General features: G+C 63.0%; 1 protein-coding gene across 6 annotated transcripts; it reads left to right on the top strand.

Moving 5' to 3' along the window:
* Positions 1 to 7,855: 7,855 nt before the first annotated feature.
* On the top strand, positions 7,856 to 21,598 carry TNFAIP2 (TNF alpha induced protein 2). 6 transcript variants are annotated; one of them, XM_044231046.1, is made up of 12 exons: positions 7,856 to 7,873; positions 11,708 to 12,068; positions 12,379 to 13,045; positions 14,964 to 15,078; positions 15,241 to 15,363; positions 15,455 to 15,555; positions 16,196 to 16,294; positions 16,823 to 16,946; positions 17,797 to 17,919; positions 18,162 to 18,317; positions 18,474 to 18,595; positions 19,985 to 21,598. In XM_044231046.1, exons 2-12 carry the CDS (start codon positions 11,723 to 11,725, stop codon positions 20,124 to 20,126), a joined length of 2,118 nt encoding a protein of 705 aa, XP_044086981.1. In that variant the 5' UTR covers positions 7,856 to 7,873; positions 11,708 to 11,722; the 3' UTR covers positions 20,127 to 21,598. The 6 variants fall into 6 exon arrangements, with proteins under 6 accessions (XP_044086981.1, XP_044086978.1, XP_044086979.1 ...); XM_044231043.1 differs by lacking the exon at positions 7,856 to 7,873 and adding an exon at positions 8,709 to 8,722 and having other exon boundaries at positions 11,313 to 12,068; XM_044231044.1 differs by lacking the exon at positions 7,856 to 7,873 and adding an exon at positions 8,714 to 8,722.
* The last annotated feature ends 1,389 nt before the right edge of the window (positions 21,599 to 22,987 follow it).

Here is a 22,987-nt window from a genome sequence, read left to right as displayed (position 1 = left end):
GTATATGGGGGGGGGCGGAGCCTGCTGGTCTCAGCTCTGAGAGGCGGGGCTGCAAGGAGATCCCTCCAGTGTGCACCTGTTACCCCTCCCCGCCCCCCTTCTTTCCCAGAAGCTTGGCCCTGGAATTTGACTCCTACCTCTTGGCAAGGCTACAGGGAAACTCATTTGCATGGGCAGCCTCTAGATTGCCAGAGAGCCTGAGCACGGAGATGGTGCGGGGAGACACAGAGACGGGCAGCCGGCCGTGGGTGCCTTCCCACCGCCCTCCTGCAGCAGACCACCGGCTCTCTGAGCCTGACCTTGACCACCAGTGGTAGGGGGCAAGTGACTGCAGGTGGGCCAAGGTCCTGAGAACCCAGTGAGGATGAGTCTCCTGAGCACAAGGCGAGGGTTCTGACAGGCGGCAGGCCCTGGCAGGTGGGGGATGGGACTCCCCTGCTTCCGTCGGGGCCCACCTCCCCACACCGCGGAAGGCCAGGGGCAGTGCCAGGGAGGTCTGCCACAGCCCCTAGGCCAAGGCCAGAGAACACAGCCAAGTCTGAGTGTTGTCAGGGTCCTGAGGGGAGTGGAAGCGGGTACCAGGGGCAGCCCCCTCCATGGATATAGGAAGGCTGGGGGTCAGGGGTGGGGCAGGCAGGGGGCTGAGGGGATGTCCTAAGCAGGGAACCTGGAGGGGGGTGGGGCAGGAATGAGGGCAAGGAGAGGCTGTGGTTCAGTGCGCAGAGTCCAGGCGGGGGAGAGGGGCGGGGAGGTGTAGGGGGGCCAGGGGCCGGGGCAGGGCGGGGGAGGGCATGTTCCGGCGCTGCCGCTGACAAGCAATCGTTGCATCTTTCCGCTGTGGGGAAACTGAGGCCCACAGAGGGTAGAGGTTGCTGCACAGCAGGCCCCAGCATAGGTAGCTTGAGGAGAAAGGGGATAGCCAGGGAGAAGGGGGGTGTCGGAGGGGCACCGCCTGGGTGGGGTAGGAGGGCTGGATCAGACCCCAGCCTGGTTCTCCCTCGGTAGCCCGTACCCCATGTTAGAGCCCCAGTCTCCTCATGGGAGCCTCCTCCCACAGCCCCTGCCCCTGACCCCGTCCCTAACAGGCCTGGCCTTGCCTGAGCCCCTTGGCCGGAGGCTGAGGGTCCCGGGGTTGGGGTTCCAAGACAGGCTCCAGAGCTGGGGGGGAAAGGGGTTCAGTCCCAGCCATGGGACACCTCTCTGTGGCACCCAGAGGCACCTTCCTGTGCCTCTGTTTCCCGCACCATGAGAGGAGGCCGTCTGTGCCCCCAGGCTGGGGAGGCTGAAGTAGAAGCCAGCCCCGGGCTGCAAAAAGAGGCTGAGCAGGCCGCCTTGCGGCAGTGGCAGTGCGGGGCTCTGAGGGGTAGCGAAGCCTGAGGTGGTGGGGTGGGTGAGCGGGGAAGGCGCCCGGAGGAGGCTGGGAACAGAAGCGGAGGAGCCATTCCCTGACAGGAGCTTCCTGCCGCGGGGGAAAGGCTTTGGGCCGAGACCCAGGCCGCCTTCCTGAGCGTGTCTGGGCCTGGAGATAGGAAGTCAGGCTTTCCTGGCCGGAACCCTCTTGCCCAGGCGGGTGTGTGGGCCTCGTGCGTGTTCCTGTGGGCCTAGCAGGGTCTGGACACTGGGGCTGGCTTCCCGGGCCTAAGCGGAGATGAGCAGGACGCCGGACAGCGGCCCTGAGGCGGGTGGTCGGGAAGGCTGGGGCCCAGAGGTGGGCCAGACCCAGGGAGCCAGGCTCTGGCCATTGACCATTCTGCCCCAGACCCTCCCGTTCTCCCTGCCCACCACGTCCCAGGAGGCCTTGCCGAGAGTGTAGCGTATTTCCTTGGCCATCCTGTCGTCCAGGCCAAGCATGGGGGGGGGGGGCGGCCGTCAGAGGGCAGCTTCCGGACTCGTGGGCCAGGCTGTCTGGCTGCTACGGAAGCCTGTGTGCGTGTGTGTACCTGCGGTGTGCCTGGGGGCGGAGGGGCCGTGCCCAGTGTCTGTGATCCCCCATGGAGCAGGACATCATCTTTGCCCCCGGAGCAGGGGTCCTGGGCCCTGCCTTCTGACCCCTGGTCTGGTCTCTGCCCTCATTCTCCTGCGCGCTCCCTGGTCTCTCCTCACCGGCCCAGCTTGGCTTCTCTCAATGCCCACCCTTCCTCGGGCTTCTTCAAGGACTGGGGGGCTGCTTCTGGCCCCGGGCCTGTGGGGAAAACAAGGCCGCCTCGGAGCAGGTTCTGGGACTCCAGCCCAGCCTGGGGAGGGCAGTGAGAGAGCACCGAGGGCCATCCTGCCCAGGGCCGAGAGCTCCGTGAGCCACGGCCTGCTGGTCCTTCTGCCAGCCCAAAGACAATCCCGGGGTATCGGGAGGGGACCTGGGTGTCACCCGGGAACCCCAACTCAGCCAGGACTGGCGCCTTCTGTGGGTACCTCTCCCTGCTGGTCCCCGGTGCTTGGGCCCAGCTCCCCTTGAGAATGCTGTGCCGTACCAGCCCACAGGGCCACACGAGGCAGCGGTTTGCTCAGGGCTTGGCCTTGCCCTCCTGAGGAGGGGGGTTAGATGCGAGTGTCCGTGGGTCCTGGCACCCAGGCACGCTGCCAGCGTCACCAGCATGTCATCTCCGCGCCTGCGCCGTCTCTCCCTCTTCCCCGCGTGCCTGGCCACTCCAGCCCCTTCCTTCCTGGCCCCACACCTCATGGGGTCAGCATCCGCATGGCCAGGATGCGGTCCTGCAGGCCCCCACCACTGCTGGGGAGGGGAGGGCAGGAGGCTGCGGCCTTCCCAGGGTCACCCCCCACCCCCATCATCACTTCCTTCCTCTGCTGCCACCAGGTCCCTTTGGGAACTCAGCAGGCCAGAGAGCCCCTGTCTGCACTTCTCCAGCCAGTCCTCGGGGAGGGCTGGGCAGCGGGCCTGTGCGGGGGCTGGGGAGACAAGGTCTGACAAGGGGAGGCTGACGAGGTCCAGCCCCACAGCATCCCAGGTCTGGGGGGATCAGTCCCGGCCCCCCTCATCCCCCACGCCCAGTGGTGGTGCAGGCCCTCCCTGTAGGGGATTGTGCCAGGGGCCAGGAGCGCCCATGGGTGAGCGCTGCCAGCGTCTCGGCCCGGCCTCCCTGGGCCCCTCCTCTGGTGAAATGGTTGGAGGGGATGACCCTGGACGAGGCTAACCCAGTCCCGCGTCCGCTCCTCTCCTGGGACCCGTGCGGCCTGGACTAGTCAGTGCAGGGATTCCCTTCCCGTGCCACACACATACCTCCCCACCTCTTAGGGGCCTTCAAAACATACTTGTTAGATGTTTTCAGTGTTTAACGCGTATTTTGGAGAGCGACACCATCACACAGCTCAGAATTCAAGAAGGACAAAAAGGTTCTAAGAGGAGATGTCTCCTTGTTTCCGTCCCCCGGCGTCCTTCCCCAGAAGCAAACGGGGCTCCTTACGGGATAAGCAGCTGCTCATCCGTGAATAACGAAGAGGCAAGCACTGGTGGAAAGGAGGCAGGCCCTGGTGAAGCGAGCACCTGCTTTTGCCGGAGGCGGGGGTCGGGGGAGTGGGGCCTCCTCCTTGAGCCCCGCAAAAACAAATGAAGAACCCAATGCTTTCACACTGATGGAATCCTCAAAGGAGGAGATCTCAGGGCGCCTGGGTGGCTCAGTGGGTTAAGCCGCTGCCTTCGGCTCAGGTCGTGATATCAGGGTCCTGGGATCGAGTCCTGCATTGGACTCTCTGCTCAGCAGGGAGCCTGCTTCCCCCCCTCTCTCTGCCTGACTCTCTGCCTATTTGTGATCTCTCTCTGTCAAATAAATAAATAAAATCTTTAAAAAAAAAAAAAAGGAGATCTCGAGGTCTTGTAAAAGAGGAATGTCATGAAATGTCCTGCCGTTTCTGGGGTACCCGCGGTATGTGCCTGGCTGAGCTCACTGATTTACATTTTCCTCCCTCTCTGTGGACTCGGTGCCAGGGTAAAGAATCTGCTTCTAGATCCAGACCCCTCTGGGCTGGGACCCCAGCTCGGCACCTTCTTGGCTGTGTGACTTTGGACAAGTGACTCAGCCTCTCTGGGCTGTCTCTGCAGGTGTAAGATGGGGAACATCTATGAGAAAATGTAAATGTGGTGCTGGCTGAGGGCCAAGCCCCTCAGAGGAGCATTATTGTTATTTACGTGTCCCCCGTCTCCCATAACCCATTCCTGGCAACCTCCCAAGCCTGCGTCACAGCGTCTCCAGGAAGGAAGGCTGAGGCCCGCGGGACGGACCCCAAGTCTAAATGAACGCAGGTGTGGGTGATGGAGCTCCCCAGGGCCAGGGGGTCTTCACACCTCAGCCCCCACCATTATGCCTTCCCTCTCCAAAGTCCAGAAGCCCAGAGCAGCGAGGGGTCCCCTCTGTCTTATCGAAGGAGGGGTGCCCAACACCCAGGCCCTGAGGGGTTTGGGGACAGCCTGGCTTCCCTCCTGGCCCTGCAATGCTGGGGTTCCCAGGAAGTTGCTGCCTCGTGAGGTGCCTCTGTCACTGGGTGGGGCCTGATGGGGAGCAAGGCACCTTTTGGTTGTTTTCCTGGAAGTCAAGGGCCTGAGAGAAAGGCCCCAGTGCAGTCCCAGGCCTGAAGAGGTAAAAACTGAACTTGGCCTTGGGAGGGTGCCTGGCTGGTGGTGAGCCAGGGTCCTGGGACTCTTGGCAAAGCCACTTACCCTCGCCTCAGTTTCTCCACAAACCCCTTCCTCCTGGGGGTGGGAAGGGGAGGAGCTTTACGGGGAGGGAGGGGCACGATCTGTTGGTAAACACTTGGTGTGCGAGCGCCCTCCTGGGCAGGGCTGCCCTGTGAGACGGTTCCTGGTCAGCTGTCCTAGCCATCCCGTGGTCCCTGGGAAGGTCAGCAGACCCCAGCGGAGGTCCGGTGTGGTTTCAAATACCCTGGAGCTGTTGGCTTCCCCTTTTGGGGAAGGCCGGGTGGCAGCAAGGACCACAGCCCCAAGGCCTCGAACTTTGCGTCCACTTCCCACTCTGAGACTCAGTTTCCTCATCTGTCACCAGGGGGTACAATGGCTCTGCCCAGTGCAGCAGGCGAGTGGGGGCATCCCTGGAAACAAGAGGGCCTAGGAGGGATCCCCGGTCAGAGGATGGCCGGCCTGGGAAATAAAGGAAGAAGCAGGCCTCGGCTGGGGCCGTGGGAAGTGCAAGTCATCTCTCAGAGGGAAGTGGGCCTAGCCCTGGGGGAGGGCTTTGATATATCCTGGAATGCCCTCATTTCCCAGACCTGGGGAGCCCTCCCGAGGGTCAACATTGCCTTGGGACCAAGGCACACCGGCCCAGGGACCCCAGCCCCTTCATTCCCATGCAATGTGCTCCCGGGCCTTTGCACCTGCTGATGTCTGCACCAAACTTCCCCCTCCTGCCGGCAGCGTCCCCCTCTTCCAGGGAGCTTCTCTCCAGCAGGCCTCTCAGGCAGGCCTGAGACGGAGGAGAGGGAGGATCACTAGTGACACACACGCACGGCCCTCTATTGGTCTCTGGCCCAACCTGGCTGGGCTGCCAGGACAGAGTTAACCCCACCTGCTGCCCCACAGGTTGAAGGTGAAGACTCAAGTCATTGACTGAACAAGTCATTGACCAGAGAGATGAGGTGTTTTTTTTTTTTTTTTCCAAAGACAAAAAAGAAGTAGAGGGCAAAAAGCCCCCCGTGTTTGCATCTAAGCTCTCTGCTCTGGCAGTCTTTACTTTTGTCCAACTTAAGTCAAGCTGCATTTCAGACGTTGATCAACACTGGGGGAGAAGCAGTAGAGCACAGGGTTCCTGGTGGCATCCTGAGCTCCACGCCGACCGGCACACGATGGAACCTATCTGTGCCTCAATTTTTCTCATCTGTGAAAAGGGGATAATTAAGAAGTACCCATTTCCTAGGATGGTCTGATGAAATCAGTTAATGCACGCCAAGCATTTAGAACAGAGGGTGGCACCAAGTTCAAGGAGAGTCACTTGTCTACCCACAGAATTGAAAGCAGGCGGTTCCGTACTCGCACACCCGGGTTCAAGGCAGTATTATTCGCAACAGCCAAGAGGGGGCAGCAACCCCAGCGACCACGGACCGATAACAGGGAAATATTACTCAACTGTAGAAAGGAAGGAAAATCTGACACCTGCTATGATGCGGCTGGACCCTGGGGGCATCACGCTGAGTGAAATAAGCCCGTTACAAACGGACTAACACTCTTAGGGTGCCGCTTCTAACAGCTGCTTAGAATAGTCACGTTTATAACAAGAAAGTAGGACAATGATCTCCAGGGGCAGGGGGAAGAAGGCTCGGGGGAATAGGGTTAGTAATTTCAGAGCCTCATTCTTGTACAGTGAGGAGTGTTCTGCAGATAGGTGTTGGGTAATAATGTACATGTCCCTGAACTGTACGCTTAAAAAGGTCAATATGGTAAATTTGGTTCTGTGTGTTTTATCACAGTTGAAGAAAACGGTCCGCTGTCATGTCTGAGCAGAGGGCAGGGAGGTCTGCCCACGGGTCCTGGGCTTCTGAGGTCCCGAGTTCACAGTGAGGAGCTGGCTGTTGCCCCCAGTGCGCACACTTGACTTCTGGGCTGGACTGGGGGGGGGGTCTGCTGCCAATCCGCTTCTGGCTTCCACCGCTGTCCTCTCTCCCAGGTGGAGCTGGCCTGGTCTCCCCTGCCCATCCCCTGGGGAGATGGCAAATGGGACAGCAACCGGCCAGGAACACTCCCGAGCCAGCCAAGCGCATCTGATGTTCATTTCCTGCTGGGGATGGAATTTTTGGCTGGCTTGGCTCCCTCTGGAAGTGTCTGGCCCCTTGAAGATGGCTTCCTCATCTATCACGAGGGGGTAAGGGTAGTGCCTGCCCTGCTGGCTATCATCCCTTGGCCCTATGCAGCCCTGTTTTCAGAGGATTTCCCTTGTGTTGGGGAGTCCATATAGGGGACCCCCAACCCTCCTATCTTAACTCAGGTAAAGGGAAAGGGACCGGTGCAAGCACAAAGGAGAAGGCAACTTTTCCCGACTCCCGGCTGCTGCTCAGGGTGAGGCCATGGAGAGGGAGCTCAGGCAGCCTGGGCATCCGGGGATGCGGTCGGCTGCCCAGGCCCCACCCTGGGAAGTGTCCTTCCTGCCTCCCCTGATCAGGATCCTGGGCTCTGAGGGGATGGTGGGATCTTGGGGCCTGACAACCCCACCCCCTACCCCCACCCTATGACTCAGAAAGCTTCAGATTCCCCAGCAATTTCCCAATCTGTTTGGGGTGAGGAGAGGAGGCCTGGCCGGAAAGTGCATGGATTGCACAAGGAGGCCACAGGAGGCAGCCACAGAGGCAATGAGCCAGGAGCTCTGCTTTCCATCCTCATCGGCCCTATGTCGCTGGATGAATTTGGGGACCTGGCCTTTTGTCACCCCATCTGTTCACTGGGGAGCAAATGGACTGCCCCTCCCAGCCCTGAGGCTCTGTGGCTCTGAGGGATCCTCTGAACTCTGTCAGCCCGTGACCCCCTCCCCCAGGGACTCAAGGGAAGAGCTGGAATCTGTCTTAAGGGCCACTTCCTGGCATTCCCCCTCCCCACAAGGACCCCCAGGGACAGGATTACAGGCAAGCCCAAACCTAGCATTTGACTTCCATCCCCAAGGAGGAAAAGGAAGTTCTCAGTCCCAAGGGGCACCTCCAGCTCCCCCTCCCCACCGCCCACTCCCAGGGCCCAGAGATCTGTGCCCAGCTGCTGGGGGAGCAGGGAGTCCACGGGAGGGGACACCAAGGGTGGGGCAAACAAAACATGGGAGGGGCAGGGGTTCTAGCAATGAAGGAAAAGGGAAGCTGGTGCCCAGCGGGGAAATTCCTGAACGACATGGTTCTTTCCAGAGGGCAGGAATTCCTAAAATGAGAAAGAGAGGTGAGTCCCTAATGGTTGCTCTTCACCAGCAACAGCGCCCCCCATGCCCCACCGACCGCTGACCCCGAGAAACGGCCTCGCGGAGGAAGGACAAGGCCGCCCAGCCTGAGCTGTCGGGGTCCGGACCCGGTGCGTCCCGAAGCCTGTCCTGGCGCAACCGCAGGCCCAGAAAGGGAAAGTGGTCCCGTGGGAGTCCGGCGGGTGTGTGACCCCGCGGGAGCTGCAGGTCGCTTGCCTTTCTGAGCCCTGTTCCCGTCAAACGAGATAGCGAATGCCGGCACCCCGCAGACGTGCCCTTTGTCAAGAGCTGTCGCGGACCCCCCTCCCCTTAGGCGCCTGCTCCAGCGGGGTCCCTTCCCCGCCGCCTGGGTGGGAAGGCTCTGCCCCGACGCGGCAGTCCTCGCGCGGCCCAGGGCGCCAGGGCGGGGGCGGGGGGGCCCGGGGACCCCGCAGGGCGACCGTCGTCGCGCGGGGCTGGGCGCCGCTCTGTGACGCGAGGAGGGGGTCCCGAGCGCGCGACCCCGGCCGGCCAATCGGCGGCCGCCGTCGGACAATGGACCCGCGCCAGGCCGAGCCCGGGCCCCGCGGCGTGCGGTTCCCCGCGCCCACAGACCGCCCCGGCCGCTGGGAAGGCGTGACAGCCCCGCTCCCTCGAGGGGCGCGCGCGACTCCGGGCTCGGGCGCGCAGGGTCGCGCTCGGCCTTGGCCTCCGCCCGCGGGTTTTCCGCGGCCGCCGCGGGCGGGGCGGGCGGGGCGAGCGGGGGAGGGCGGGGGGCGGGGGGCGGAGTCTGCGACTATTTCAGGCGGCGCCAGGCTCCGCGGGGACAGCGGCGGCCAGGCCCGGACACAGTAAGTGACCTCCGTCCGCACCGCGTCCGTCCCCCGCCGCCCCGCGCGGCTGCCCGCCCGCCTCCTCCCCGGGCTCCGGGCCGGCTGCCCCGACGGAGCGGCGGGCACGGCCCGACGGGGGCTGGGAGGGAAAGAGGGGGCGCAGAGCGCCCCAGGGCCGCAGGCCTCCGGCAGCCCCACTTCTAGAGAAACTGAGGCCGCCGCGGCAAGCCAGGGTGCAAGGGCCCCGGGTTTGGGACCGCAAAGGGCTAGGAGGGGGGTGTGGAGGAAGGCACAGGGGTCCCTACCCTTATGCAGAGGACAGGCCCAGGGGGGTGGGGCCGGCAGGCCGAGCTGCTTTGCTGCCTGTGTCTGGGTGTCCTCACTGTGGGATCTCTGACCCCGGGAGGGAGCAAAGCCGGGTGTGCTGTGCCTGAGGAGAAGCTGGGAGGTCAGGAGAGGGTGTCACCATGAGGCCACAGGCCGTGGTCACATGCTATGACCAGGCAGGCCCCTTGTGTCAGTGTGCCCAGCCTAGAGCCCGGGCTGGAAGGAACGCCTTTCCTGCCCTCTTCTCCACCGCAGCGCTGAGGCTGGCTTGATGGACACAGGGAACGGGACAGGCACCCTGACGAAGGCTGGCTTCGTAAGGGTGTGGGGTTTTGCCACTTCCTGTCAGCAGCACTGTGGGGTGGGGGTCTTCGTGCCCATTTCACAGACGGTGGTAGGGTGGTGGTGTCCACGCGCTAGGGAGTGGTCGAGATGACCCCCCTGCCACTTCTCTTTCCACTGCACCAGCTGCCTCTGAAAATCAAGGCCTGGGATGGAGCCGAGGGGGCCGTTGTAGGACCCAGAAGTGTGAGGAGGATTTTGTACCAGAGAGGCAAGGAGGCAGCCATGTTATGTGGGGACCTGCAGGAGCCAGGTGTGAGGTCAAACAGAGCCCAGCGCGTGCGCGCTCGTGGCTGGGTGTGTGTGTGTGTGTGTGTGTGTGGGCAGAGGTGTAGCCCTTTCCCTCACCCTAGCTGGACAGCAAAGTGGGGGTCTGGGCAGTCAGCTGGCTGGACCAGCTCCTGTGGGTGTGTGGCATAGGGGAAGGAGCAGACCAGCGGATGGGCAGGGAGAAGAACCTAGTGGCCTTGCTTGCACCTTGGCTCTGGGGCTCTCTGGAGCACCCCTCGCTTGGCCCTGGAGTGGAACTCTCATCCCCAATGGCATAGGAGAGGCGCCCACAGTCCAGTGGTGTTGGACTTGGCTGAGGGCACTTGGTGAAGCCCTTTGTGAGAAACTTGGGCTTCCTGCCCCCCCTCCAAGGTAGCTCTGGCCAACGTCCGCGGGGTTGTGATGAGACCTGGAATAGCTAGGCTGGTAGGGAGGTAGTAGGGGCTGTGGGAAGAGTCTGACAAGCCTAATCCATACCTGCTATGTGCTTGGGGCAAGCATCCCCCAGCACCCTTCCCTGCCTCAGTTTCTCCTGGATGAGGGATCACCCCACCTGCCTTGCAGGGCTGTGGCAGGTGTGAATCAAAGTCATCGTGTTGCATAGGTCACAACTCATTGTATTTACTCTTGGGAGGGCAGGGGACAGGCACTGTGGTCCTGGATCTCCCCAGTCATCAGGGAAGCCCAACCCTATCTGCTCCCCACTCCCAGCCCTGCCTTGCTCCCCTCTCCTGGGCTCAGCCATGTTTCCCTCCACTGGTGCTGGCCTTGCTTTGGTAATGGTCATGGTCCTGGGGAGGGTGCTGCTGGACACAAGGGGGTCCTACATCTCCGAAAGTGGCCTGCAAGGTGGGGGGGGGCATGGAGGTGGGGGACCCAGCACTGGATGATCCGAGTTACAAGCCTGACCTGTCAAGCTGTAGGGACATTTCCCCGGATCAGTTTTGTGCAATGAGGATAGCAATGCCCTCCCTGAAGGGAATGCGGAAGAGATGGGATGGGCACTAGGGACGGCACGGAAAGTGGAAGCCTTTGTGATGACGATATCACCCCATTTGGGAGCAGCCAGGGTGAAATGGGAGCCCGGAAGCCTGGTTCCTGGCCCGAGTTACTGGGGATCCTCAGGCAGCTGGGTGCCTCATTGGACCCCTTGTCCCTGCTGACATGTGAAAGTCTTCAGGGTCCTTTCCTAGCCCTTGAAGTTTGGGAGGGCACTATGAGTTCTAGACCTGAGCCCCAAGGCCAGGGGAGGGGGTCGGGCTCTGCTCCCCTTGTGGTCACCCCCAGGAGCAGCCCTGTTTCTGCTCAAAGCATCCCTCTGCGGCTCCACATAGAGAAGAGAAGAAGCAGGCAAGATGGAGGCTGGGCGGGGAGGATGAAGCAGCCCCTGGTGTCGCGACCTTTCTGGACCGCAATTCTGTTTTTTTTTTTTTTTTAAGATTTTATTTATTTATTTGACAGACAGAAATCACAAGCAGGCAGAGAGAGAGAGGAGGAAGCAGGCTCCCTGCTGAGCAGAGAGCCCGATGTGGGGCTCCGTCCCAGGACTCTGGGATCATGACCTGAGCTGAAGGCAGAGGCTATAACCCACTGAGCCACCCAGGTGCCTGGACCTCGATTCTTGCTCTGGGCAGTGGGACGGCAGCCTGTGCTCTGCCACCTCTCCCAGGGCCTCCTGAGATGCAGGATGGAACTCGTGCCGTCCAGTCCTTTCTCCTTCCCCGGGGCTGGGCTGCTGAGGAAGTTTGTGCCAAAATGAAGTGACGGCCCCCTCCGTCTGGGAGTCTTGGCATCTCCAGATTCTTCCCTGCTTCTGGTGATTTGGGGAGGTGCTGGGGGGTATTGGATTTGTGGGTGCTGAGACACTGGTGTCCAGGGAGGAAGCTGAACTGTAGGTGCCCCTGTGGTCCAGGAGGTAGCCTGACCCTGATGGTCGCATGGCAAGATGAGATGGTGCCTGCTTGTGGCGGCCGCCGCGACCGTGTCCTCGGCCTGGGAGCTGCTGTGTGTGCACCTGCTTGCTGCGGGGGCTCTCTCATTCCCCCTCCCCTTGCCAATCTGCAGGCCCCAGCCGGGGGGATGCTGAAGATGATGACTTTCTTCCAAGGCCTTCCAGGCCAGCAGACGGTGCCAGGGGTTCTTGACTTTCCCAGAAGCTCCCAGAAGTTGCCCTCCACATCCGAGGGGGAGTCGGAGACCTCCATGTCTGAGGCCTCTTCTGAAGACCTGGTCCCGCCGCTGGAGGCCAAGGCAGCCCCGGAGAGCGACAAGGACCAGTTGACAAAGCAGAAGAAGAAGAGGTCCAAAGGCCTGGCCAATATGTTCAGCGTCTTCACTAAAGGGCGGAAGAAGGGTCAACCCAGCTCAGCGCAGCCGGCGGGTGAGCCCGAATCCCGGCCTGAGTCCAGCCGCCCGCTGCCCACAGGTAGGCTGGGACCCCGAGCAGGGTAGGAATCGGGGATCAGAGCTGGCGGGGGCCAGGGGGTGCTGGGCAGGGCTGGGGCTCATCCGAGTGAAGGGCCCCCTCACCCTGGGCGCAGGGAGGCCGGCAGCGATGGGCTGAGCCGCGTCTCCCCTGCCGGCTTTCCCCTGCGCCGCCCAGTCCTGGGGCCGGCCGGGTCCGGGTCCGGGGCCCCGGCGGGGCTCTCGGGGCGCACCCCTTCCCCTGTCCCGGGGCGGGGGAGGCGGGGGGCGCCGTCGGGCGGGCGGCGCTGAGCTTGCTGTCCCGGCCGCAGTGGAGGAGCTCAAGGAGGCGCTGGAGCGCGGGCGGCTGGAGGCGGCGGGGCCGCTGCTGGCGCTGGAGCGGGAGCTGCAGGCGGCGGCGGCGCGGGGCGGCGAGAGCGCGGAGGAGCTGGTGCGGCGCCAGAGCAAGGTGGAGGCGCTGTACGCGCTGCTGCGGGACCAGGTGCTCGGGCTGCTGCGGCGGCCGCTGGACGTGGCGCCCGAGCGGCTGCGCCAGGCCCTGGCCGTGCTGGCCGAGCAGGAGCGCGAGGACCGCCGGGCGGCGGAGGCGGCGGCGGCGGCGGCGGCGGGGCCGGGGGCGGCGGGGCCCGGGGCGTCGGCGCTGGTGAGCGCGCGGCCGCGGCGCTGGCTGCAGCTGTGGCGGCGCGGGGTGGCGCAGGCGGCCGAGGAGCGCCTGTGCGCCAGGCCGGCCGCGGGCGCCGAGGGCCGCTCGGAGGCCGAGCGCGTCTTCCTGCACATGGGCCGCACCATGAAGGAGGACCTGGAGGCCGTGGTGGAGCGGCTGAAGCCGCTGTTCCCCGCCGACGTGGACGTGGTGGCCGCCTACGCCGAGAGCTACCACGAGCACTTCGCGGCGCAGCTGGCGGCCATGGCGCAGTTCGAGCTGTGCGATCGCGACACCTACATGCTGCTCGTCTGGGTGCAGAACCTCTACCCCAAGTGAGCGCGGGGAGGCCCGGGCGGGGGCTCTGCCTCGGGCCCCGGAGACGGGGAGGGGGGGGAGCGGGGCCGGCGCTCCGTGCGCTTTGCGCCGGGGACCCTCAGCCGCCTTCCACAGTGAGGGAAACTGAGGCACGGGACGCGGCAGGGACTTCGTCCTTCGTTCCTGAGCTCCCAGTCTGAGGAGGGGGCGAGGCGGGGCACCATCCGGAGCAGGAAGGGCGGTGGCGGTGGCTGGGAGCCTCCCCCAGGGGCCCTGACCAGCGCGCTGGTGCGATGTGGAGGGAGCCGTCCCCGAGGCGGTGCAGGAGGAAGAGGAACCAAATTCTGCTGCCAGAAGGAAGAGAGGCGGGCCGGGGAGGGGAGAAGGCAGTCCTGGAAGTCGGGGGAGGGAGGATGCTGTTCCCAACCGGGGGAGCCGTCCTGCAGCGCGCGGGGCTGAGCGCAGACACGGGAGTTGTGCAGAGTGCGCGGGCGTCTCGCGGCAGGCTGTCCCGGCGCTCCCAGGCCGCACAGAAGAGGGGCAGAGCAGGGCCCTGTGGCCCTTGTGCGGGGTCACCTGGTGAACCCACGGCAGAACTGGGTTCAAGGCCCAGGGCTCCTTAGGTGGGAGGCTGGCTCTGCCAACAGAGTGCCTCAGGCACCCTCTGATTCCCCCCGACCCCCTGGGGTCCTGAGCACATCTGTCACTTATCCATGTCCGTGAGGAGTGCGGTGCTGGGTGGAAATGCCCAGGGAGGCTGGGGGTTCCTGTGCGGGCCAACTCCAGCCCCCAGGATAAAGTCTGCAGGAAGCCTGGAGGTACAGACTGTGAGAAGTGTCTAAGGGCCTCGAAGAGACATCTGGGTGGTCAGTGGTCTCACAGGATGCTGCTGGTGGCTCAGTCTCCAGCAAGGGGCCAGAGGGAGGGTGCCGCGGGGCTGGTGGGTGACTCAGCCAGGCACAGGGAAACTGGCGGAGGGCAGGGGCTGCGGGCTAGACAGGCCAGTTGGGAGCCAGTTTTTCTTTGCTTATCCTGACTCACCAGGAAATACTGGGCATTTGCACCTCAGTCTTCCTGTCCCAGTGACCTCAGGCCTTTGGGCCTGGGGCCCACTGGGGTCGGCACAGCAGGAAACTGAGGCCAGCAGGGCAGAGCCCTGGAGAGAGGGAGTCCCATGGGTTGCCGTCGAGCCCCGTGTGGCCAGAGTGGCCAGAATACAGGGAGGAAAGGGTCCCCACCACAGCCAGGCTGGGAGAAGGGCGAGAGGCCCCTTCTTGAGTGTCCAGGCAGACAAAGGCCCCTGAGGAAGTGCCAGGGAGGGCTGGGCCGTCCCTGGGGCTCCCGGATCCCACACAGGCGCCACAAGAACTAGTAGCTGGGGTGGGGCAGCCCTTCCTGCCTGCGCTGACCCGCCCTCGGGGGGCAGCAGGGCCGGCCAGGGGGTGCTGGTGCAGGGTAGGCAGGACACGCGAGGCCAGGGGGCCTGGAGTGCAGTGAGGGAATGGGGTAGAGACAGGGTGGAGATCCAGCGGCCAGTCTTGTCTGTGGGAGCTGGAGGCCTTGTGGCAGGGAGGGGGCCGGACTCCCAAGGCGGTCAGGTCTGCTGGGCGAAGGGAGTGCTGCTGGGGCCGGAGAGCGGGTCCCCACTGCCGCCAGGCCAGAGATGGCAGTGCTTGGGCACTGGGCAGCGTGGCTAGAGGCTGATCTGCTTCAGTCGGAGGGGATGGCCAGGAACCAGAGGGTCCCGGCAGGCATGGAGATTCCAAGGCTTCTGACTGGAGCCAGCTGAGCAGATCATGACCCCATCAGCCTAGACAGAGAAGCAGGGAGGGGCGGAGGGCCATCAAGTTCTGGGGCGGAGAAGGTGGGCTCCTGGATGAGCCGCGGTGCTGGGCAGGGGCAGTCTTCCTCACACCAGCCCCCCTGTGCCCTCAGTGACATCATCAACAGCCCCAAGCTGGCAGGAGAGCTGCAGAGAGTCCGGCTGGGGAGCCTTCTGCCCCCCCGGCAGATCCGGCTGCTGGAGGCCACGTTCTTGTCCAACGAGGTGGTGAGTCCATGCTGCGCTAGGGCCGGGGCCAGGGTGGGTTAGGAAGGACGCTCGGGGAGGCTCAGAGTTGGGCGGGACGCCAGCCAGGGGCTTGACAGGGACTCCGGTGTGGGCCGGGCCGCTGGGCTCTGCGCTGCCCTGACCCTCCTCTCCCGCCCCCAGGCCAGTGTGAGGGAGCTGATGGCCCGCGCCCTGCAGCTGGAGTCACAGCGCTGGGCCCAGGACGTGGCTCCCCAGAGGCTGGACGGCCACTGCCACAGCGAGCTGGCCATCGACATCATCCAGGTGTGTGTGTCTGCGGGTGTCTGCTCTGAGCGCTCCCGCCTGTGCCAGCGCCTCCCCTCCCCTGGTCTCAGCTCACCCCTCCCCCCTGCAGATCATCTCCCAGGGCCAGGCCAAGGCCGAGAGCATCTCCCTGGACCTGGGCCTGCAGATAAAGCACGTGCTGCTGCTGGAGCTGGCTGCGTTCCTGAGGAGGTGGGTGTCGCCTGCGGGTGCCTGCAGGGGTGGGGGGCTGGGGGTGGTCCCTGTGGCCACTTCTCTCAGACCCACCTGTGCTCCTTCGCGTCCCGCGTGGGTATCCAAGCTACATCAGCGTCCCCTTCCTGCCTCTGGAGTGTGTGTCACTAGGAGCAGGAGTCCTTCCGTCCTCCCCAAACCTTCCACCCGAGCCCTGAAGCCTCAGGTGATCCTGCCTCGAGCAGGAAGCCCCCAGCTGCAAAGACGATGCCCCCCGGGGGGACTGAGGCCTGGCCTCCCTGGCCCTGGTGCTCTGGGGCTCCAGCCCTCCGTTTCCCCGCCTCCGGGGTCTCCTGCATCTACCCATTGACTCCCCTACACCCTATCTGGCTTCCAGCTGTAGAAGGATCTGAGGAGAGGAGTAGGGGCAGCAGGAGCTCTGCGGGGTCCTTGGCTCCTCTGACCTTGGCCTGTTAAGCCAGTTACAGGATGCTTAGGGGCTGGCAACCCCTCCCTGGGCTGCTGGGAGCCTGCCAACCGGAAACGCACTCTCTAGGCCTTTGGGGGGGGGCGGGGCAGGGCTAGGAGGCAGGCCCAAGGCTGCTATTGTCCCAGTGTTTGTGCTGGGCCTTGCATGTGCCCCTTCCGGTTTCACCAGCTACCAGCGAGCCTTTGATGACTTTCTGGAGAGATGCAGACAGCTGAGAAATTACAGGGGCAATGTTATCGCCAACATCAACAACTGCCTGTCCCTCCGGTAAGGGGGTAAGGGTGCTAGGAGGGGTTTGTGGGAGGGGGACTCACTGGGCCTGCCAGTCGGCTGGAGGAAGAGGATGGCTGGGAGGGGGAGGGGAGGCACAGCCTAAGCAAAGCCGTGGGATCACGAAGCACCTGGCTGTGAGGAATTGGGTCTGTAAGGTCTGCAGGGGCGGCAGCAAACATCTTTCAGGTGCTGCTGGGTCAAGCATTCACGCAAAGGCTCTATGCCTTATTTGTTTCTTGTAGGGCCCCTAGGGAAGGGATGCGGAGGCCGTGTCCGTTAGGCAAATGGAATTAAGAGCAGGTGGTGGCAGGTGTTCCTGGGGGTGGGAAGCCTGAGTGCTGCCCCCGGAGCAGGGATGGGATGGTCCGGACTTGCTTCTATAGGGAATGGGGAGTCACGGAGGGTTCTACAGTGGGGAGACGGTTTAGGAAGATTTGCTTAGGGCCAGTGGGCTCTCTGGGTGGGAGACTCTGGTCTGGACAGGGCTGGTGTGATCTCTCTGCTCCATCTGTGTCCTTTTAGGACATCCATGGAGCAGAAGTGGCAGAACCCACAGGATCTCCCAGGCCACCTGCTGGACCCCCTGAATGAGCTCAAGAGTCACGGCTTTGACACCCTGCTCCAGCGCCTGTTTGGGGACCTGAAGGTACTGGAGCCTCCCCAGGGAGCCTGCTGAGCTTAGCGTGGGCGGGGAGACGCAGGGAGAGACCGGGAAGGGGGAGATGGCAGACGCAGGCCCAGGTGATGGGGGCCACTGAGCAGTTTTGACCTTGTCCCCACTCCTTCAGCCTGGGCTTGGCCTCACAGGGACCCCTTGGGCTGGGAACCCACAGAGGAGGCTTCGTGCCCCTCCCTGCACAGAGACTCAGCCCAGGCCTGTGCACTCCTTCTCCAGCTGTCCCTAGACCTGTCTGCACCCCATCCCCTCCCCATGACTCCCTTCTGGCGGGGATGCACAGAGCCTTTGGCAGCCGCTGCCCCATCTGCCATGGACCAAAGTAGTCCACAGAAACCCCTTGGCTCCCTTAGCAGAGAGGGAGGCAGGGGTCCCCGGAGGGAAGGAGTAGGAGCTCCCTGCCTGCTTTCCACGGGAGCCTGCCCTGTCCCTACTGCCCAAGGCAGAAGGCTATGAGTAACCGACCGGGCGTGAAGGCCGGGCGGTGACCCCTGATGACTTGGCACAGGTCCTCACAGGCCCAGCCAAGCACAAGTCCTTATTTATGCAGGAATTTATTTATTTCAGAGCGGGGCGATGGAAAAGGCCTCAAGGCCGGCAGATGGCCTCCCGGCCCCAGAGCGGCAGCTGGTTGACCTTAGAGATGGGTGCAGGGGCCCTGTCTCCGCTTCTGGTCTGGGAACAGGGCCCGAGTTCCGCCCTGGTGCCTCGGGGTCCCGAGGCCTCGGGTCCTCCCTTGCCCCTGCACCAGGCTGTATGTGTGTCGCCGTGCGTGTGTCTGTGGGGTGTGACCAGACATCCTGCCTCTCTCCCGTCATAGCCGCTGTTCAAGAAGTTCACGCAGACCCGCTGGGCGGCCCCGGAGCAGACCCTGGAGGAAATCCTCTCCACCGTGGCCGACAGGCTGCCCGAGTTCTCGGAGCTGCTCGACTCTTTCCGGGAGGTGAGGCGCTGCCGGGCCGGGGGTTGGGCCTGGCAGGGGAGGGGGATAGAGGAATGGGGGAGAGTCTGGACACGCACCCTAACGCAGGTGCCAGGCACACCTGCAAACACACACGCACGCTCACACGCGAGCGCACATATGCCTGTGCCCCTCCCTGGACTCCCAGCTTCGGGGCTCAGAGGGAAGGGGGTGAGCTCCCCGCCAGCGGCGGCTCACACGGCCCCGCCCGCTCTCCCTTCCAGGAGCTCGTGGAGGTTGTGCACCTGCACCTGGTGAAGGAGTACATCACCCGCCTCAGCAAGCGGAGCCTGGTCCTCAAGACGGTGGAGCAGCAGCAGCAGCTGGCCGGGCACATCCTGGCCAACGACGCCGCCATCCAGCGCTTCTGCGCCCAGAACGTGCGTAGGCTCCTGCCTGCCCCTCCCCCAAGTCCTGCAAGGGCTCCCCCCCCTTACCCCCGCCCACTGGAGCAGTTCTGACCTGGACACCTCTGGGCCCTCGGGGGGCCCCTCCGGGAAGGGGCGGCCTGCCTCCAACCAGACCTATGCCTGCAGGGCTCCTCGGCGACCTGGCTGCATCATGCCCTCCCCAAGCTCGCCGAGATCATCCGCCTGCAGGACCCCAGTGCCATCAAGATTGAGGTGGCCACTTATGCTACCTGGTACCCCGACTTCAGGTGAGAGCCAGGGCACCGCAAGACGGCGCTGTCCGCAAGGCCCTGCTGGCGCTGGCCAGAGCCTGGGGGATCTGGTCTCGGGGCCGCGGGGCTGCTAGGGCTGATTCCAGTCCCAGCCGTTAACCCTGGCGGAGGGCTGGCCGAGCGCCGGACACTGCGCTCAGACGTTTACAGTGTCGCATTCACTGGAAGCACACTCCAGCCCTACGAAGGGGATGCTTTTCATTCCCACCCTGCAGACGAGGCCTGGAAAGCTTCAGGAAGGTGTCTGAGGCGACACAGCTAGCCAGGGGTAAAGCCAAGATGCCAAAGCCGGGTCCACTGGCCCCACAGTCCATGCCTTTAGCCTGATCCGATACTGCCCCTTAGAGGGGAAATCGAGAGCAGAAACGCGAGGGACCTGCTGGAAGCCTTGCTAAGTGGGGTCAGCCTGGGGTCAGCCTGGGGTCAGCCTGGGGTCATCAGAGTGGAGGCTTACCCCCCAACCTACGATCCGGTGAGCTAGGGTGACCCTGTCTAGGCGCAGTCCTCTGACGTGGTAGGGAAAGTTCGAGCAGTCTTGAGCTGGAGTGCCTACCCAGTCCGGCCTAGTCTGGCCTCTTTTTGATCCCCTCTGTCCATCCACCCGCCCACCGGCTTATCTTGTTCATCCGTCCACCCGTAAGACACCCGTCCACTCATCTCCCCATCCATGGATCTGTCCATCCACCTGCTCCCGCCTTCTGCCCAAACATCCGTCTGTCCATCCCCCTACTCATCCCTCCGTCCGCTCATGCGCCTACAGCCCATCCCCCACCCACCCGCCCATCCTACCCGTTACTAAGTAGTTTCCCGCTAAGTGCTGGGCTCTGTTGTAAGTCCTGGGATACAATGAAGCATAAGACAGACCAGGTCTCAGTCCTCTCTTGTGTAGCTTACGGCCTAATGAGGGTTAATAATAATGAGTAACCAGGGAAAGAAACAGTTATGAGCTGTAAAGATTATTTAAGCAAGGTTGTGAGGGCAGGAGGTGCTGACTTCAGAGGTGGGAAATCTCGGGGGCAGTGACACTTTCACTGAGGCCCAAAGTGTGAGCAGGAGCATGGGGAAGAACATTTCAGGGGGAACAGCCAGTGCAAAGACCTGAGGCAGCAGGTGTTTGGTGCACTCTAGGGAAGGACAGGTGTCCAGGGCTGCTGGAGCACGGTGGGGAAAGGAGACTACGACCCCCTTGTGGGCAGGGGCTCGGCTGCAGGGCCCTTGTGGCTTGGGTGAGGGGTCTGGGGAGCTGGGAGCAGCTCCTTCTCACACTTTGGGCCTCAGTGAAAGTGTCACTGCCCCCGAGAAGGGAAGCGGTATGAGTAGGGGTGTTGGGGATGAGGCTGGACTGACGGATGCTCTCCTCACCAGCAAAGGCCACCTGAGTGCCATCTTGGCCATCAAGGGCAACTTGTCAAGCAGCGAGGTCAGGAGCATCCGAAGCATCCTGGACGTCAGCGTGGGGGTGCACCAGGCCTCCAAGCCCCTATTTTCACTTATAAAGGTCGGTTAGCTTTCCCTGCAGCCTGGCCTACTTGGGAGCCCCCAGTGAGCATCGGACACCACCCCCTTGGTGGGCAGCCACCCCACTTCACAGCCCCTCTACAGGCTTCGTGCCTCCTGCTGCTGCTTCTGCCCAGCCTTGGCTAAGGCGTGAGCCCCTGGGCAGCTGGACTGGATAGGCCCATGCGGGCAGTCCAGGGGCGCGATCGTGGGGAGGCCATGAGTTCATCCCCGAGAAACTCCTTGTAAATGATGATTAATTGTGTGTGTACTAAAGGGGGGAGCCAGGAGGGAGAGTGGCCCAGAGATCCTGGGTTACTTCCCATCCAGGGGGCCCCTCCACAGTCTGTCGTAACTGTCCTCCTCGTGGCTGGCCTGCGCACCTTCCCAGGTGCCAAGCGCTGAGCCTTGCCCATCCCGCCTCCTCTGGCCCAGGATAGTGAGTGGGGCTCAGTGTGTCCTCAAAAGCGAAGGCAGAGCTAGAAAGAAGAAAACAATGAACTCTTATCTGGACCCTGGACATCCTGGGTCTTCCACGTAGGGATAGGCGGGGGCCCTCGGTGGGGCCTCTACCTGGAAGTCAGCCTGAGGTCTGGGCAGAGCTGACTTGACCTCTGACCCCCGGGCCTCTGGGTCAGTGTCCTCTTGCTGCTGGGCACATTTCCACAAACGTGGTGGTTGAATCCAAAACTTAGCTTTCAGCCCTGGAGGTCAGAAGTCCAACGCAGGTCTCATGGGCTAAAGCCAAGGTGTCAGTAGGGCTAGTTCCTTCTGGAAGGTTCCGGGGGGGAATTTCCTTGCTTCTCCCGATCTTCAGAGGCTGTCTGTATTCCCTGGCCCGTGGCTCGCTCCATCTTCAAAGCCAGCAGGAGCCAGTCAAATCTTTTCACACTGCGGACCTCAGACCTCCACTCCTGGCCCCCCCCCCCCACTTTTAAGGACCCTTTTGTTGACCTTTGCCCCACCCAGATGATACGGGATCAGCCCCTGTTTAGGGTTAGCTGATTAGCAACCTTACCCCACCTGTAACCTCAGGCACTTTGCCACAGACCCTGATGTAATCACAGGTGGCAGGTGTAGGGCGTGGGCTTGTGGGGGGCGGGGCATGATTTGCCCCTGGCCGCCTCCAACCCCCAATGGTGCCTTAGCCCACCCTGGGAAAACGTGGCTCCAGGAACTTGCCTAGACCTCTGTTGACCCACGAGGCCCCCTGAGCCTTATGGTGGGTCTCAGCCGTGTGCCCCTGAGCTTGCTGAGATGGGGTCTGGAGCCAGTGCCCTTGGGCTTGTCCCCACCCCCCCGCTTTCCAGGTACTGTGGCCAGGAACTGGCCCATGTAAATGGTGCACAAGGGCCTTCGTACATTTGTAGAAATTTGTGTGGTTTATGTTGTTAATATTATTTTTGATAGTACTGCTTTTATACATATGTACTCAGGACAGGGTCTGAGTTTTTATAGCTTAATATAAAACTGATTTCCGAAGTGGCTTGGATTGATTTATTTGGGGAACAGGAAGGGACAGCCGTGACTTTCTCAGCCCCCTGGGCCTGGGAAATCCTGTCTCCCAGGCTCTGTGTCAGACCCCCTGTGAGTCCAGCCTATGGTGCCTCTTCCCCCTTGAGCTTTGGGGGCCGGCTCTGCCTATGGGGCACGGCCGGTCATTTCCCTCTTCTGTGCCTCAGTTTCCTTACCTGTAAACAGGGGACCATAAGCCCCTTTGGTCTCCCCTACACACCTTCTGAGGAGGGGGGAGGAGGGGGTGGACCTCAGACAGTCACTTCAAGCCCACTCACAGGACCCAGTGGGAACCCACCCTTCTATTTCTGGAACTGACCTCACAAAGCTGCAGCTGTGGTCGGAGGAGCCGCAGTCTGTCCAGAGACGGTCCAGCTCACCTGCACTCTAGTTCACCTGGTCCAGGATTTGGAGAAGAGCCGAGTCCCTAAGGACCAGATCCCCTCCATTCCACACAGCTGAGGGAGGGGCCCCACGGGAGCCACAGGTGGCATCTGGGGTTCTGGGGGCCCTGTCAGCCAGTTCCAGTGGAGGAGGAGGGGTGGAGCAGCCTGGCAGTGGGGAGCAAGGATGGAGGGGACTGGGACCCTGGGATCCTCCTTCCCCTCCGTTCAGCTGGGCCCACAGGTCTACACAGGGGCAGCAGGAGTGGGGGTTGGGGAGTGAGGGGCTGGGGCAGGGGCGGGGGGAGCTAGGGCTGCCAGGGCCAGTGCACCCTTCCCCCTCGGTACTGCCCACAGGGAGCAAAGGCGCCCAGAACCAGCTTTAGACTCCTCTGCCCAGGCTGGCCTGATAGACCTAAAGACAGAAAAGGCTGGGGAGCCAGGACCCCAGACTGGCTGTAGCCGCAGCGGGTGGGGGTCTTCAGAGCATGGGGCGGGGGGAGAGGACCCCAGACCTCCACCTCTGCCCCACCCCCACCCCACCCCCTTGGACAGGCAGAGCTCCAGGAGGAATGAGGAACAGGACTCAAAGGGGACTAGAAGGGGTACAAGGGACAGGAGGTCACAGGCTGTGCTACCATCAAGGGTTCCACTCAGGAACTTCCCTGTTCTTCCCCCTCCTCCCGCCCCCCCGCGGGAAAATCCCCTTAGGGGAAGGATCCAACCCCAGTGGAGGAGTGAGTCACCAGGCTCAGGGCACTGAGGGGACAGCCTGGACAGGAGGTGGCCACCTGCTCTAAGTTCATACGTGGACACGGGGCCCCTGTGAATGGGAAGGGAATCTGTAGTCAGTCGGTCACCAGCCCTGAGGGGGCCCTCCGACCCTCCCCCATTCCCGCTGGGGGTGGGACAGTGGGGAGAGTTGGCCAAGGCCGCCCAGAAGGGCTGACATTCCCAGCAGCGCGCAAGACCC

The sequence above is a fragment of the Neovison vison genome, chromosome 13 (genome assembly GCF_020171115.1).
Source record: "Neovison vison isolate M4711 chromosome 13, ASM_NN_V1, whole genome shotgun sequence".
Lineage (NCBI taxonomy): Eukaryota > Metazoa > Chordata > Mammalia > Carnivora > Mustelidae > Neogale > Neogale vison.
The sequence above is the reverse complement of the archived record's forward strand: the minus strand, read 5'-3'. Positions and strand labels throughout refer to the sequence as shown.